At 51.2% G+C, this 13894-nt stretch overlaps 2 protein-coding genes across 6 annotated transcripts in view; both read left to right on the forward strand.

The window, feature by feature from the left end:
- Nucleotides 1-13894, forward strand: part of ASB12 (ankyrin repeat and SOCS box containing 12) — a 21489-nt gene that overhangs the window by 5326 nt on the left and 2269 nt on the right. The gene's annotated exons all lie outside the window — the stretch shown is intronic.
- Nucleotides 5834-10200, forward strand: AMER1 (APC membrane recruitment protein 1). Of its 3 annotated transcripts, XM_031554669.1 has the most exons (3): nucleotides 5839-7188; nucleotides 7477-9845; nucleotides 10104-10200. In XM_031554669.1, the coding sequence occupies exons 1-3, from the start codon at nucleotides 6441-6443 to the stop codon at nucleotides 10179-10181; spliced, it is 3195 nt and encodes a 1064-aa protein (XP_031410529.1). In that variant the 5' UTR covers nucleotides 5839-6440; the 3' UTR covers nucleotides 10182-10200. The 3 variants fall into 3 exon arrangements, with proteins under 3 accessions (XP_031410530.1, XP_031410528.1, XP_031410529.1); XM_031554670.1 differs by having other exon boundaries at nucleotides 5834-9252; XM_031554668.1 differs by having other exon boundaries at nucleotides 5837-9845.

Consider the following 13894-nt stretch of genomic DNA (forward strand, 5'->3'; position numbering starts at 1 on the left):
GTGTCCGTGGGAGGAGGGCTGAGGTGGGGCTGCGCCGGGGTCCGCTTCTGAGAGCAGGGCTGGACCGGGCCGTGCTGCAGCTGGGCTCGGCGAGCCCCGCCGGGAGCTGCCGTGCTCCCGTCCTCGCCTTTCCTCTGGCGAGTTCCGCGGGCAGCTCGTGGGGAAAGCGGCACCACAGGCCCGGCTGCTCCGGTTCCTTCCATCTCTCCGTCCTCCTGCAGAGCCCAGCCTGCTGAAGGGCTCCCAGAGGCGGAATGGCTGTGGGGTTCCCTGCTGAGAGCGGTGGACGATCCCGTGGGTTTTATGAGGTCCTCGGAAAGAGTTTGTATGAGTGCTTTGCAGCGGGGTGTGTTGTGTTGTCAGATGTGGACTGCATTCTTGGCTGCCTTTCTCCTCCCCATCCGGTGTGACCCAATGGACGCTGTGCCGGTGCCCTGTCTAGAAAAAAACACAGCCGCAGATAGAAAAGTGACTTGTCACGTGGCTTTTGGTAAGATTGAAATAATTGCATCTTAGGCTTCTGCTGGAGCTGCTGAGCAGTGCTGGTGTTCAGTTAACGATGAACCCCCGAAGCCAAAGGCTCTCCCCCAGAAATAAGGTGGCTTTGCCTTTTTGTTGGAAGCATCTCTTTTCTTTCCAGGCTTCTGTCTTTCACATCCAAAAGCTGAACACTGGGCACCATGAGGTGTCGGAAAGCAGCAGGGACAGAGTGTGTGCAGAGCGAGGCACCCAGACAGCCGGGCTGGAGCAGGAGAGGCACAGGAATGCCTCCGTGGGAGGGCTCTGCCTTCTAATTCAATAGCAGCCTTAATGGAGGCATTGTGAGCTCCTCAGGCGGAGCTGTTAAACTTACACTCATCTTGTAAAAGCGTTCACTTGCATGTTTTTTTTCATGTGGTTACTACTTGCAGTTGTGGCGGCTGTGATCTCGGTGGAGGCTGAAGGCACTGTGCTCCCAGCTCATCCCGAGCTCTGCGCCTCTGCTGCTGTGATAGTGTGGGTCAGCTTCAGTTGAGCTGAAGTCCTGCAGCAAGGTGGGGTCTTACTGAACTGAGGGGGCTGCTGATTTGGTAGCATCTCTGGGGTGTTCTCAGGTGTTTGGGTGCTGCTCGGCTGTTGTCTTCTTGCTCCACCGCTGAGTGTAGTCTGTGGCAGCTCGGGGCTGGAGCACAGATGTGCTCAGCAACGTTTGCCCACATCTCTCTCTGTACCTGTCAGTGTGCTCCAAACCCATTGGCCTGGTGGCAGGACATAACAAAACGCAAAACGATTTCCTTTCACAAAAGGGGGGTGGAAACTCTGAGTGGGGGAAAGCTGAAGTCGGCGGTGAATGGCACGCTGCCCATCTCTCCCCTTAAAAACAAGGCCCTGCCACACATGTAAGTGCATTGTGTCCACCTAAGCTGTAGCATTTTGCTCACCAGAGGACCTAGCCCGTCTTAATAAGTATGTAAATGCAGCACACTAATTACACCCTGCTGGGGTAAGAGTCCGCACGTCCTGCTGTGGATGTGGTCACACCAGGAGGAAAGGCCGGGGACACGCAGCGCCAGCTCCAGGCACACAGATACCTGCCCACGTGGTGCTGCGCGTCGGTGTAATTATTGCAGTGACAAACAGCTGAAGAAAATCACAGCTCTGAGTAAAGGAATTTTACAACTATAAAGCTTTTGCTAAATCGGGCCTCGGGATTGAAACTTTGAAGTGCTCGAGTTGTCTTTGTTTCTGAGACAGAATGACATTAATACGCGGCTTTCCAACAAAACGGTTTCTGTGGCATGCTGTTTTTACCGTAACAAAAATCGTTAGCGCAACAGTTTATTTGAGGATAGTGGCAGCACCTTTTAGCAGTTCTGTGCCTGTTGGTATTGACAGCTGCAATAACATCCCTCTGTAAACTGAGGAATTAATGGCATGAATATGCAGGAGTGTCTGGAAAGGACTGCTGTTTGTTTGTAAGCAATGCTTGGGGAAATGAGATGGAGTGAAGTTTCCATGTGGGGCTCACAGAAGGAGCCGGGCTGTGCTGTTCTGGTGGTGCAGGGCTGTGCTCTGTGTGGTTGGGGCTTCGGAGCACCATGTGCATTTCTTGCTGCCTCTGTTTGCAAAGGCTTTGATTTCTGTTGTTGCATGGGGAAAGACCGTGGGATGGCTCAGGGAGCTCAGAGTGTGTTGTGTGGGGAGAGTTTGGAGGGTTTGCTTGGAGAATGAGAACGTGTAAGGGTGAGGACGCTGTGGGTTGAATGCTGCTGAAGGAAAAAGCAGCATGTAGCATAAAGGATGTATAAAATGGCCATGGATAAAACTACATTGGAAAATGGAAGATGATTTCCGATTCTCAGGGCCACTGACTTCTGGGGCAGGCTCAGAGTGCTCTGGGGAGACGCTCCCAACTGGTTTGTGGAGGAGTGTGGGGTCAGTGGGGAGGGATTGCACAGCAGGAGGGAGACTCGGTCCCTGGGGACATACCCATCCCACTGCAGTGTCACAGTGAGTTCCCTGCATCTCAGCTGAGACCCTTCTGAGGATGGTAGAAGGATCTCTTTTGTCTGTATGTGCGTTCAGAATGTGCTGAACTGCTGCTTAAGCACACCATGCTACCTGAAGATGTCGGGAGCAGTCGCGCACCCTGCCATGCTGCCGTGCTGTGTCAGCCGTGGCTCACTCTGGTTCTCCCACCCACTGCCCTGACTGGTGCCAGACACCTCCTGCTGCACGGGGCTTCGTATGCCTCACTGTGCCTTTGTCTCCATCACTCTGCACCATTGTATGGGCAGTGAGACAGATGGGGCTCATTCCCATTCAGAGCTGGGACCCGGCCGGTGCGGCCTGCTGTTAGTGAGGCGTGCAGCTCCTGCAGGGAGTCCTGGGGATGCAGCCCTTGTAGCACTGTGCCCGGCTTTGCTCTGCACGTCTTTGCATTTCCAGCGTGGGGAAGCCATGCCATGTTCTCCATAGAGGAGGGAGAAAGAAGCCCGGTGTCATGGTGTACAATACGTGGCCTGCTGGAGGAAGCTGCTGTCAGGATCGCATGCTTCCAGCACTTCCCAGACTGCTGGGGAAAGTGGTTTAAGGATGAGAGCAACCTGTGATTTAGGGAGAGGGAATGCTTCGTGTGATACCAGCCCTACAACCAGCATTCGGGCGGTTATCCCGGATTACAGAAATCCGTGCTCTTGCTGTGAGTGCTTCTGCATCCTAATCCTGGTGACAAGACAGAAGCTCCCCTGTGAGTTGGGTAAGTCCCTTAATTTAATGCCCAGTCTCCCGTTTGTAGCATCAGGATGATATGCCTGGTTCCTTGCTGAGAATTAATTGATCGTAGCTTGTCTTTGCTGATGCCTGTGAGAATTAATTGATCACGCTCAAGTGTCTGCCTCCCATTCTGACAGCTGTACTGCCCGTGTGCTCCCACCTGCCTGCATGAGAGCTGTAGGAAAGGGCACTGTTTTGTTGCGCTTAGGTTCAGTGCTTCTTGCTCTTCTGGAAGGTCTCTGTTCTGATGTGGAGGAATAGAAAGCAGCGGGTGGATGAATGCTACCTGATGTCGTGGTGTTTCATTGCAGTCAGGCGTTTTCATGGCAGTCGTCAGGGATTGAGCGGATTTGTGCAGAGCCCAGCTGTGCAGCTCTTCTGCAGAGTAGGGAAAGGGTGTGTTCTGTGGGGCTGTCCCCACCACGGATGAGGGTAGCAGTGTGCTGTGCTCTGCACTAGGGGTCACCAGGGGATTCTGGGGGGCTCTGGCCCTGCTGAAAGTCATGCAGCCAGGGTAGAGTTGGGTGAGTCCATTGATGGCCGTCGGTCACTCACACCAGCTAATCTCTGGTGCAGCACAAAGAAGGGATTTAACTACTGTAGGCAGTGTCAGTCTGCATGAAGGAGAAAGGCTTGATGAGCTGCCTAAGGCCTGTGGTGGGTTTAGGGAATAAAACAGGGGCGTTTTCCCAAGTCTTTTAGGTGCAGGCTGGGAGACTCATCCTCTACTCATTTCTGTTTTTGTTGAATGCTGAGGTGGTTGTGCCTTTTCATGAATGCTCTTAAAAGTCTCGAGATCCCAGCTGAGGACAAAGCAGGCCTTTGCTTTAGCTGGTGCTGGGGTGGATGGAAGTTGTCCCTAGTATGGAATCATAGCAACGCAGAATGTCCCAAGTAGGAAGAGACCAATGGATACCATTGAGTTCAACTCCTGGCTCCACACAGAACCACTCAAAATTCAAACTCTGCTTCCGAGAGATTTGCCTTAATGCTTCTTGAATACATCCTTAGTGCCTTGGATGTGCTGGAGGAGGGGATGTGGTGCTCAGCACTCACTGCTGGAGAAGAACAGCTTGTTAGTACAGGTGCTTTGTCACAGTTGTACACTAACAGAGCCCCAGGCTCTGGCCCAGGTCAGCCTCTTGGCACCGGCTGCCTGCTCCCCTGGCAGTTTCAGACATGCCCTGCTTCTACCTATGGCTAGAGCAGGAAGCTGTGTCACCCCAAGTACAGCCAGATCTACCTCATCCCCCTGGCTGCCTCAGGGAGCTGGGCACAGGTGAAATGCTGTCTTTTACTGTTGTGATTTGTATATGTTTGTTTCTGACCCCGTTTTTGCATTCCATCAATAGTGTGTTTGCCCTTGGTGACCTTATTGTTCTGGCATCCATAAATGGCAGTGTGGTCACAGCAGTGAGCATCTACTGATACCAGTGCTGATGTGGAGCCAAAGCAAGGGAGCTTATTTTCAAATTGAAGTCTTGTTCCTGTTTCATTTTTCTACTACTTTAGCAATCCACGTATACAGATGTTTGCATACTATTTTCTATTGATCCTGTCTAAACAGGTCTCTCTAGAGAGGCACTTTGGAGGCTCCAGAAGAATCCTGGAGTCACCCCAGACAGGCTTTGGATCTGCCTAGGAGTGCAGAAGTGCTGTTTGTCAGAGCTAGAGAAGCATTGTTTGGCCCTTGGGATGTTCTGGAGAGGCCCTGGAAGCCTCAGAGAAAGGGTAGACTGTGCTGTCAGGGATGTGTAAGGTGGTTAAATCCGCCTCTGTCAGCAATGGCTGTAAATACATCCCCTTGTCTCCAGCCTCCTAGGTGAGTGCCGGAGCTGTTCCAGGGCTCAGGGTCATGCAGCAAGGTCCCAGCTGAGCATCCTGCTGGCTGCTGTCAGGGAATTGTGTCAGACACTCACCCACGGCACGGTTACATTCAGCAGGCCTGAATTCCACTTACGCCTTGCTCTCTGTTACCTCCAGCTGGCTCTGTGCCCGCAGGGCTCGAGCAGCCAAAAGAAACGTCAGGCACGGGCACAGCCCCTGGGAGCAGTGAGCTGGGGATCCGGCTGTGCTGGGACTCTGTGCCCCACTGCAGGCAGGAGGACAGGTCAGCCTGCAGCGTTCGGAGCAGAGCTGCGTCCTGCCCCATCTGTTGTCCCAAGCCACTTATTTTAGTGAGGAGGGTGAACACCAAGGTTATCATTAATTATGGAGGCAAATAAATACTGCGCTACTCTTGTACAGGTTCCCAAGGCTTGAGAACAAGCCTCACATCATGGGTTGGCTGTTGAGTTATAGGAGCTAAAAGCCGTCATTTGGGTGTGTTTTTCATTGAGATCTCTGGGAAGCTTTCCTGGCCTTGGGCTGATCAGAGCTAAGCCTCAGGTATTGCAGCTCAGCGGTGCATTACAATTCTCACTGGATTTATTTTCTCCAATCTCAATTCTGGAAAAGAAATATTACTATTTTATTTCTCCTGTTATTAACATCAATCCAGGATGAAATTGAAAACCCGCCTCTCTCTGCTTCTGAGATAATCTGATCAGGGTGGTTTATAATAAGTATTTTTAATGCAGTTTTATCTTGCTTGACAGATGATTTTGAAAACAATTGAAATTTAGTGAGGAAAACAAAATATGGTAAATTGATGCTTTTGCTGGATGCGCAGTTGCCATAAGGGCTGCTCTGGCTTGACTGTCCAGATGCTTCCTGTTGTTTGATGCTATGTTTGGGATGGCTGAAAGCAGAGTTTGGTGTGCCTTGGTCTCTCTCCCTTTTAGAGACGCCCGTGTTTTCTGTGCTGACAGGCAGTTGTTAACAGAGCAGAACCTCAGTGTCTCTTTAACAAAGGTCAGAGGTTGAATGAGGTGGCTCGGGGCTCAGGTCTACCTGTCCCTGTGATGTGGTGCTATTGCCAAATGGCTATAGGTGGGTTCCGGAGAATTCAGTACAGTGACGTCTTTGTGCAGAATTCTAACAGGTAGGAGGTTTTTGCAGCTGTAGTTGCAGGTGGTGACGTAGCTCTTTGCCTTGCTACGCCTATGTGTCACCCACTGCTGTCTCCTTATCTCTCTCTCCTTTCTTTTTGCTTTAGATCAGCCACGATGCTTTGGTCTCTGTGCCTGCAAGAATATTCTACCACCATTGTTTCCAGCTAGAAACACGCGATCCGAGCAGCTGCCATGGAAACAGGCTGCACGGAGGAGGCTGCCAGGACCCGGTCGCAGTCTGCAGCATGCAGGCAGTGCAAGGGCAGTGAGCAGCAGCCGGAGGAGAACGTCGAGCGACTGTCCCAGCGGAGCGATGCCTCAGCCGTGGCTGCAGAGCAGCAGCAGCCCCAGGCACCCTCCGGCAAGCTGAAAAAAACTGCTTTCAAGTTATTTGGAGGGAAGAGGAGTATATGTACACTGCCGAGTTTCTTCAGCGGCAGAAACAAAGGCCAGGGGAAAGGAGCTTCTAAAAAGGGGCTCAGTAAAAGTAAGACCCACGATGGGATCAGTGGCACTGCATATGATGAGGGCAGTGGGGCACAGTTGGAAAGCCCTTCAGATGGAAGCAGGGATTCCCATCCTTGCCTGCTGCCAAGCTCCCAAAGCGTTCACGTGGCCATAGACACCAGCATCAAGTTTGATTTTGGCAGGCAGGATGGCTCTCCACCAGGGAGTATTGAGGGCTATGAGAAGAAGCCCAATGGAGACAAGTCATCCTTCCCCAGACCGAAAAAAGGCCTGAAGGGACTTCTGAACAGCATCCGGCGTCACCGTAAGAGCAAGGTTGCTGAGTGTGAGAAAACAGAGCTCTCTGAGTGGCCTGCGGATCCGGAGGAGGCCAGCAAAGCTCACGGCACGAAAGCGGAAACTCCTGGAGCTGTGGAGGAAGGAGGACCTGGGTCTGTCCCTGTTGCTGCAGCTTGCCCAGGGAGCTCAGCAGGTAACTGCTTGGTGCGCACAGCAGCTGACTTTGGGGAGGCTGCTGAGCCAGACTGGTTCCAGGCTGATAAGGGCAGCTGTGAGGGTGATATGGTGGTAGTGCCTGGGGGCAAGGATGATCTGGATGCAAAATCAGAGGTAGATGCTGTTGTCTACACAGAGTCCAACTACAGCCATCTCCCTGTGGCCCTTCATCCAGACAACGACCCTCCCTCATTACATTCTGGGGACCAGCTGAGTCTCCTCTTTGGAGACGTCACATCCCTGAAGAGCTTTGATTCCCTTACAGGGTGCGGAGACATCATTGCCGAGCCTGACATCCTCAGCATTGCTGAGAGCACGATCTCTGTAGAGCGCAGCCGAGACACTGCTAAACGGAGCCCATGCCTTGTCACCTACCAGGGAGGTGGGGAGGAGATGGCCATGTCTGAGGAGGAGTACCTCCAGCAGATATGGGACAGCACCGCTGAAGAGGGCAGGAGCTATGAAGCCCCGCTGCCTCCAGCTGTGAGCAGTCCCGAACTGCAGGCAGTGAGTAGCAAGTTGGAGACACGTGGTTTGCGTGAAGGGGAGGTCCACCCCTATGCTAGTGGGGCAATGGATGGGGTCGAGCTCCTGACACCGCAGAGCGACCAGCAAGAGTCTGCACCTAATAGTGATGAGGGATATTATGACTCCACCACACCAGGACCAGAGGATGAGACTGGGGATGGACTTTGCGAGATCAAGAAGGACCGTCTTCCCAGAGACAGCTACAGCGGTGATGCACTTTATGAGTTTTACGAGCCTGATGACACACTAATGAGCCCCTCTCATGGGGAGCAATCCCTGTTTGAGAGCAAAGTCTCTCATCCAGAGGTCTTTAGCTACTTCTTGGACTTCTGCCTCCCTGCTGAGAAGAACTTGATCCAGATGATGGATCAGAAGAGGGGGGTTATGGAAACCGAAGAAGAGCGGCTAGCTGCCATTCAGAAAGAGCTGCTGTTTTGGGAGCTGCAGAGGGAACCGGGCTTGAAACGACTTGAAGTTCCCAGCAAAGAGAAGTGTCCCAGGGAAAAACAGCATGTTGAATGTAAAACTAGAGCAGCCAACTTGATTGGCAAAAATCAGAGTTGCCTTGGTAGTGAGCAGATTGCCTCTCAAGCTCTAAACAGGAGTGTGAATGGTGGGGTTTTGGTGGCTAGAGCTGAAAATCCAGAGTGGAGTGATTTTCCAGGGCCTTTGTGTCCAGAGAACTGTTACAACAGCCAAAAAGCGCAAGGAAGTTGCCTTATTCAGCTCATGAAGAACAACCCAGGATTGAATTCTGATCCAGACTGTGCACTGTTTGGGGGGTCCCTCCATGGCAGTGCAGCTTCAGCCAAACTGGGGATGTTCCCCAGCCACAGACCCCTGGAGCATGAGGGCTGCTCACAGAGCGACCACCACAGTGGGGTGGAGGCTGCTGGCAGAGAGCCCCAGGCTGACCGTGAGTGCGAACCTGAGCACGCCATGAGCTTCTCACAAGCTCTGGTGGAGTTCACCAGCAGTGGCACCCTCTTCTCCAGCCTGTCGGAAAGCCTGGGCAGCTCCGACTCTGGCTCTTCCTTCACTCAGAACCTCCCCGTCCTTCCCACCATGGTCACATTTGACATTGTCGATGTGGAGCAGGAAGGGGAAGGGGAGTGCGAGCAGCACCTCGAGATGAATGCTGATGAAGACATGGCTGCATCCTTTGAGGCCTTCGATGAGAGCTATGTGCAGAAGGAGTCGTTTGCTGAATGTGACGAGAGAATGTTCCTGGGGTACCCCCAGGGCTCCTTCCAGAGCTGTAACTGGGGGGTTGCCAGCCTGCCCAGGCACCTGCGTCTGCATGAGCTCAGCCCTGCCATGCCAGCACCTCTCTCCCTTAACAGGAGGAGCAGGTCGCTTGACACGGAGAGCCTGGAGTTTGAACTTGCGGAATTGCAGATTTCCAAGAACGGCCTTAAGCCTTGCCAGCTGTGGTCAAAATGGGACAAAAAGTACTCAGATGGAGCAAGAAGCAGCAGGAGCAAAGAGGAGGCAGAACTGTCAGCTCCTGAAGGTGGGGAGGCCAATGGTGTGCTGAGCTGGCCGGGCTTGCAGCACCTGCAGTACAACACCGAGCTGGCTCCTGGGGGGATCAAACCCTGGGGTTTTGCTCCAGCTGCTGGGATGCAGAGCAGCTGGGAGCCATCTGATCGGTCAGGTGCAGACTCCCCCTTTTTGCCCCTTTCGAGGAGCAGTGCCAGAGAAACTCTGGAGAGGCAGCCCCAAGATCTGGGGCCAAACAGGCTCCTGGTCAGGCCATCCAACTTACCTCTGCAGCCTGACACGAGGCAGCCCCAGGAGGCGTCTGGGTCGTATAGGTATTGCGGAGAAGCCCCGGCCAAAAAGCTCGCACGCGTCCTCCCGCTGGGGGAGCCAGAGCCACCACAGTGCATCAGCTTTGCCCAGTCCCCAGAGAAACCAGCCAAGTGCAAACCTGTCGGTGTCACCCAAGGAATGCCCCAGTTCCGCGACAGCGATGACACCGAAACCTTAAAAAGCTCAGCCTGCTTCACAGAGCGCTACGGGAGTGCCGGCAAGGAGCTGCTGAAAGCGAGAGCTGCGCCGGGGAACGCGCTGCCCAGCGGCTGCCTGAGCACTGCAGTGAATGTAATGGGAGCCAAATAGCTCCTGCTGGGTGGCTGGGAAGTGGGGAAAGGGGTGAAAAGGGAGGGGGGGGAGGGAGAAAGTGAACACTAACGAGTGACTTATGTCAAACCGGGCCAACAAAGATGAACTCCTCTTGCAGCTGCAGTACATAGTCTCCGTGCTGCTGCCGTTCTGCACTGCTGTGGGTACTCTGGTTTGGTGCAGAGCAACCTCCTAGATTCATAGATTAACACTGAGGCACTTTTGTTTTTTTTCCAGTGCGATCCACCACTCTCGAACACAGTACACGATGCAAAATGTGGTAGCAGCCCCAGTGCACAATCCCATTGCTGCTAGAATAAAATCTGGAAATGGACCCATTTCTAGTATGGCAGGTTTGTTCTCTGCAGACAAAGGGCACCATCACCTTTAAAAAAAGAAGCTGAGCAATTGGCAGCTGTGAAGGAGTGAGGAGCATTGCTGCGCTGTGACCTCGCTCGCTGTGTTGGTTGGCTGTGAGCGGTCGCTTCTCCCACGTGGGGGTTTCTCACCATAGGGCTGGGCTGCAGTGTGTGCTCTGGGGGACATTCCTGATTCCTGGAGTCTCCACTTCAGAGCTGCAGCCAGGAGAGCACGTCCTGGGGAAGCTTTCAAAAGAAGTTGGGTTTCTTCCTCTTCTCTGTGAAATGCTTTTTTTTTTTTTTTTTGACAAACTTTTAACATCTTCCATCTTGATCTTGATTTGGGGAGCTGCAGAGGAAGGATGCAGGTTATTTTGAGAGCAAGGACAGGGGGCAATTCAGCTGCAAGGGGAACTTTGCTGTAACTTTTTTTTTTCCTGCCTGAAAGGAAAGTAGGAATGTTTGTGTGCGTGCTGATAACGTTTTCCAGTTCTAGCTTTAATGTGCTCAAGAATACAGTGTGCAGAGAGATGTTCTATTGATGAATTCCCTTTCAAGAACAAAGTGTCAGTCCCTTTTCTCTGTCACGGTCTCTCTTCATGGTGTGTAATTTCCAGCTGAAGCCTTTCCTATGCTTTGTACCTCATCCCCATCCTCTCCCAGGCCAAGGGCACGTGTATGACTTCTCTTAAATAAGCTAAACTTGCATTGGGCCTGTAGCTGTAAAGTTGCTGTTGCTGTGTTGCTTTTTGTTTTACATTTTGTTTTTATTTTCTTTACATAAACTCATACGAGGAAAGTATTCTATTAATTGGAATACAGGATGTAGCACAGCCTAAATTAGGCTTCATAACTTCTTCCTTCTAACGGGAGGGAACAAAAATGCCGATGATTGCTGCAGGCTTTTGATTTTCTGTTTTTTCTTTTAATTCCTCTTTTGAACAAATGTGGAGAAGGAACACAAGCGTAGGAGACCAACATTCTGAGGAGATTGTCAGAGCTCTTGGAAACACCTGTTTGAGGATAACAGAGCAGAGCTGACATCCTTCCTGAAGAAGTTCTCAGTGTCCATGTTGATCTGAAGCACGTTAGTCTCTAAACCAAACCTTTCCTTGAGCTGAACTTTTGCAGACTCATAGCCTCTTGCCATCGGGCAGAAGGAAAGGACCTAAGAGATGGAGGAATGGAAACAGGTGGCTGGCAACCCCCCCTCCCTCCCTGGCCTACCTTGCCTTCCCAGATGCTATTGCACAATAGGTATGCAGCTCGGGAACTTAAGAGAGGCAGATGAGGATGTTGGTGAACATCCATCCAGGAGATTCTGTAGGGTGAGTCAGTCGCCCAGAAACCCCAAAACTGCCTTTGCCAGGAAAAGAAGAAGGGTGATTGTCATAGGGGACTCTGTTCTGAGGGGAACTGAGGGTCCAATATGCTGACCAGACTCTTTCCCACAAAAAAGTCTGCTGCCAACCTGGGGCCTGGGTCATGGATGTCATGGAAGCTCCCTAGTCTGGTACAGCTCTGGTTATTACCTGCTTCTGGCAGTGCAGGCTGGCAGTGTTGAAGTTGAGGAGAGAAGCAAATAGCCCAGCTCAAGTGCACCACATCACTGGTGATGAACTGTGGGGTGGAACGCCACAATCAGAGGGGCTGCGTGCTGCTGAGATCCTTCATTCTGCTCCATGAGGTGCTGGGTACGATGAATCGCTTCTGAAATGCTTCTACATCAACACACAAGGAACAAGCAAGAAGAGCTAAAAGCCTTGGCTCAGTCCCAGAGCTACTACATCATTGGTGTAAGCAAAACCTGGTGGGAAGAGCCCTGTGGCTGGTGTGCTGTGATGGGTGGTTATAGGCTCTTCAGAAAAGATAGGCAGGGCACCAAGAAGGCGGTGGGCATGGCTGAGAGTTGCAGGAGTTCAGCAAGCGTCTGGGCAGTGCTCGTAGACACAGGTCTGATCTTTGGGTGCTCCTCTGTGGAGCCAGGAGTGTGACTTGATGATCTGTAGGGGCCTCTTCCAACTTGGGATATTCTATGAGTCACTTTCTGTGGCTTACAAAACCTCCTATTTCTGTCCAACTGACTGTAATTCAGTTACTGATGAATTAGGTGTCCTTCTTCCCAAGTTGCCAATTTTCTGCTTCTCTTTGCAGCAGAGGTTGTAACATTAAATAAATCACAAACTGGAAATAGGGCAGTGATGCCCTTCTCCAGAGCCTGGCACGCCATGGGGGTGCAGGGCTCTGCTCAGCACTGGTTTGGAGCTGAGTCCTTTCCCAGAGCAGCTCACCGCCTGCTGCCCACACCTGCAGCACAGGTACACGTGTGGCTGTGGTTGGAAACGTGGGCAGCTCCCTGGTACTGCTCTAGTTGTAAGGTACCAAGGCATGAAGAGCCTTTCTGTTTTGTTTTCCTAAGCAAATTGGGTCCTTTGATTTCTTCTTGAGATGAGGCTTTTACTGTCCTGTTCTTGTATGTCCATGAAGGAACAGGGAAAGGCGAAGCTGGAATTCCTTATTGGCAGCTCCACTTATGTGTATGTTGTTGTTTGTTTGTTTTCTGAACAGACTCCTGAGGCTTGAGCAGATCCATCACTGTGTCCTTGGGATTAAACCTTCATTTTTCAGTGCTTATGCCACGAGCATCCCCTAACAAATGCTCCTAACTCCCTCTTGCTCAGAGTGAGCTCAGCCGAGCTCTGCTGCAACTCAGTGCCGATTCCAAAGAAAGGATCCCGTAGTTATCACTAGCAACACCAGAGATGTCACAACACAAATAGGTGCTCACTGGAATCGATGGCCTCTGCAGTGGCCGCTTACAGGAATTTTTAACCATTATCTCGTTTTACCGTGTCACCAAAGGCATCTTGTGGCTCAAAGGGGTTTTGCGCGGTGTTTGTTTGTAAATGATGCAGCCTTTGCCAAAGTTCTGGTGAAGGATGAAAGTGTCTCAGTGCTAAAATGAATGTTCAGTTGCAAATGCATGTCTGTAGTAATAATTATTTTGTTGTAGGTACGTAGTGGGAAGACTTACTGGACAACAGTTCCTAGACTCTGATGTGTGAAAGCAATACAGCCAAGACTTGATAATCTGACTTTATACCAAAGGTTTCTCCTCTTAATTTGATTTGAACTAAACGAATCAAGTATCTGTTGATTTAAAAAGAGGTTTCTAAAAGCATTTTAAAAATAATTTATTGAATTATTGGAGTATTCTGCCCCATTAACCCAAAGAAATAAGAATTTTCAATATACTAACCTGGTCTGTAAATTGTCACTGCCATAGGTTGGATTTCAGTACCTAATGTATTCCTTCTTCTATAATACCTGCCTGCTATGGAATAGTTAGGACTTGATCTTCCCACTATGCTTTACTAGAAGGGAGTTACAAAGGGACTACGGGTTGAATGCCAAATACAAGCTCCTGGGTCTTGATCTTGTCCCCCTATGGCTTTGGGAGAGATTTCTCACAGCTGCATAGTCCAAATTAACACATCACTAGAGGGGGGAAATACTCATTCTTGTGTGGTGTTAACCCATTTTCAGAAGCAGTGCATCTTGGAATGAAAGGATAAGCTTTAAGGGGGTCCTTTATCCTTTCTCTGACCTACCAGGCTGTTTGTTGATGATTGGGAATCCTTAGTGGCCAGCCTTTGTTGAAGCCAAACA

This window comes from Meleagris gallopavo, chromosome 9 (assembly GCF_000146605.3).
Source record: "Meleagris gallopavo isolate NT-WF06-2002-E0010 breed Aviagen turkey brand Nicholas breeding stock chromosome 9, Turkey_5.1, whole genome shotgun sequence".
NCBI classification, from domain to species: domain Eukaryota; kingdom Metazoa; phylum Chordata; class Aves; order Galliformes; family Phasianidae; genus Meleagris; species Meleagris gallopavo.

Bases quoted from the DNA above. Each gene is read 5' to 3' on its own strand.
- AMER1 (XM_031554668.1), top strand. From the start codon at position 6,441: ATGGAAACAGGCTGCACGGAGGAGGCTGCCAGGACCCGGTCGCAGTCT. The intron at 9,846-10,103 runs GTAATGGGAGCC...TTTTTTTTCCAG, and splicing joins GCCTGAGCACTGCAGTGAAT to TGCGATCCACCACTCTCGAA.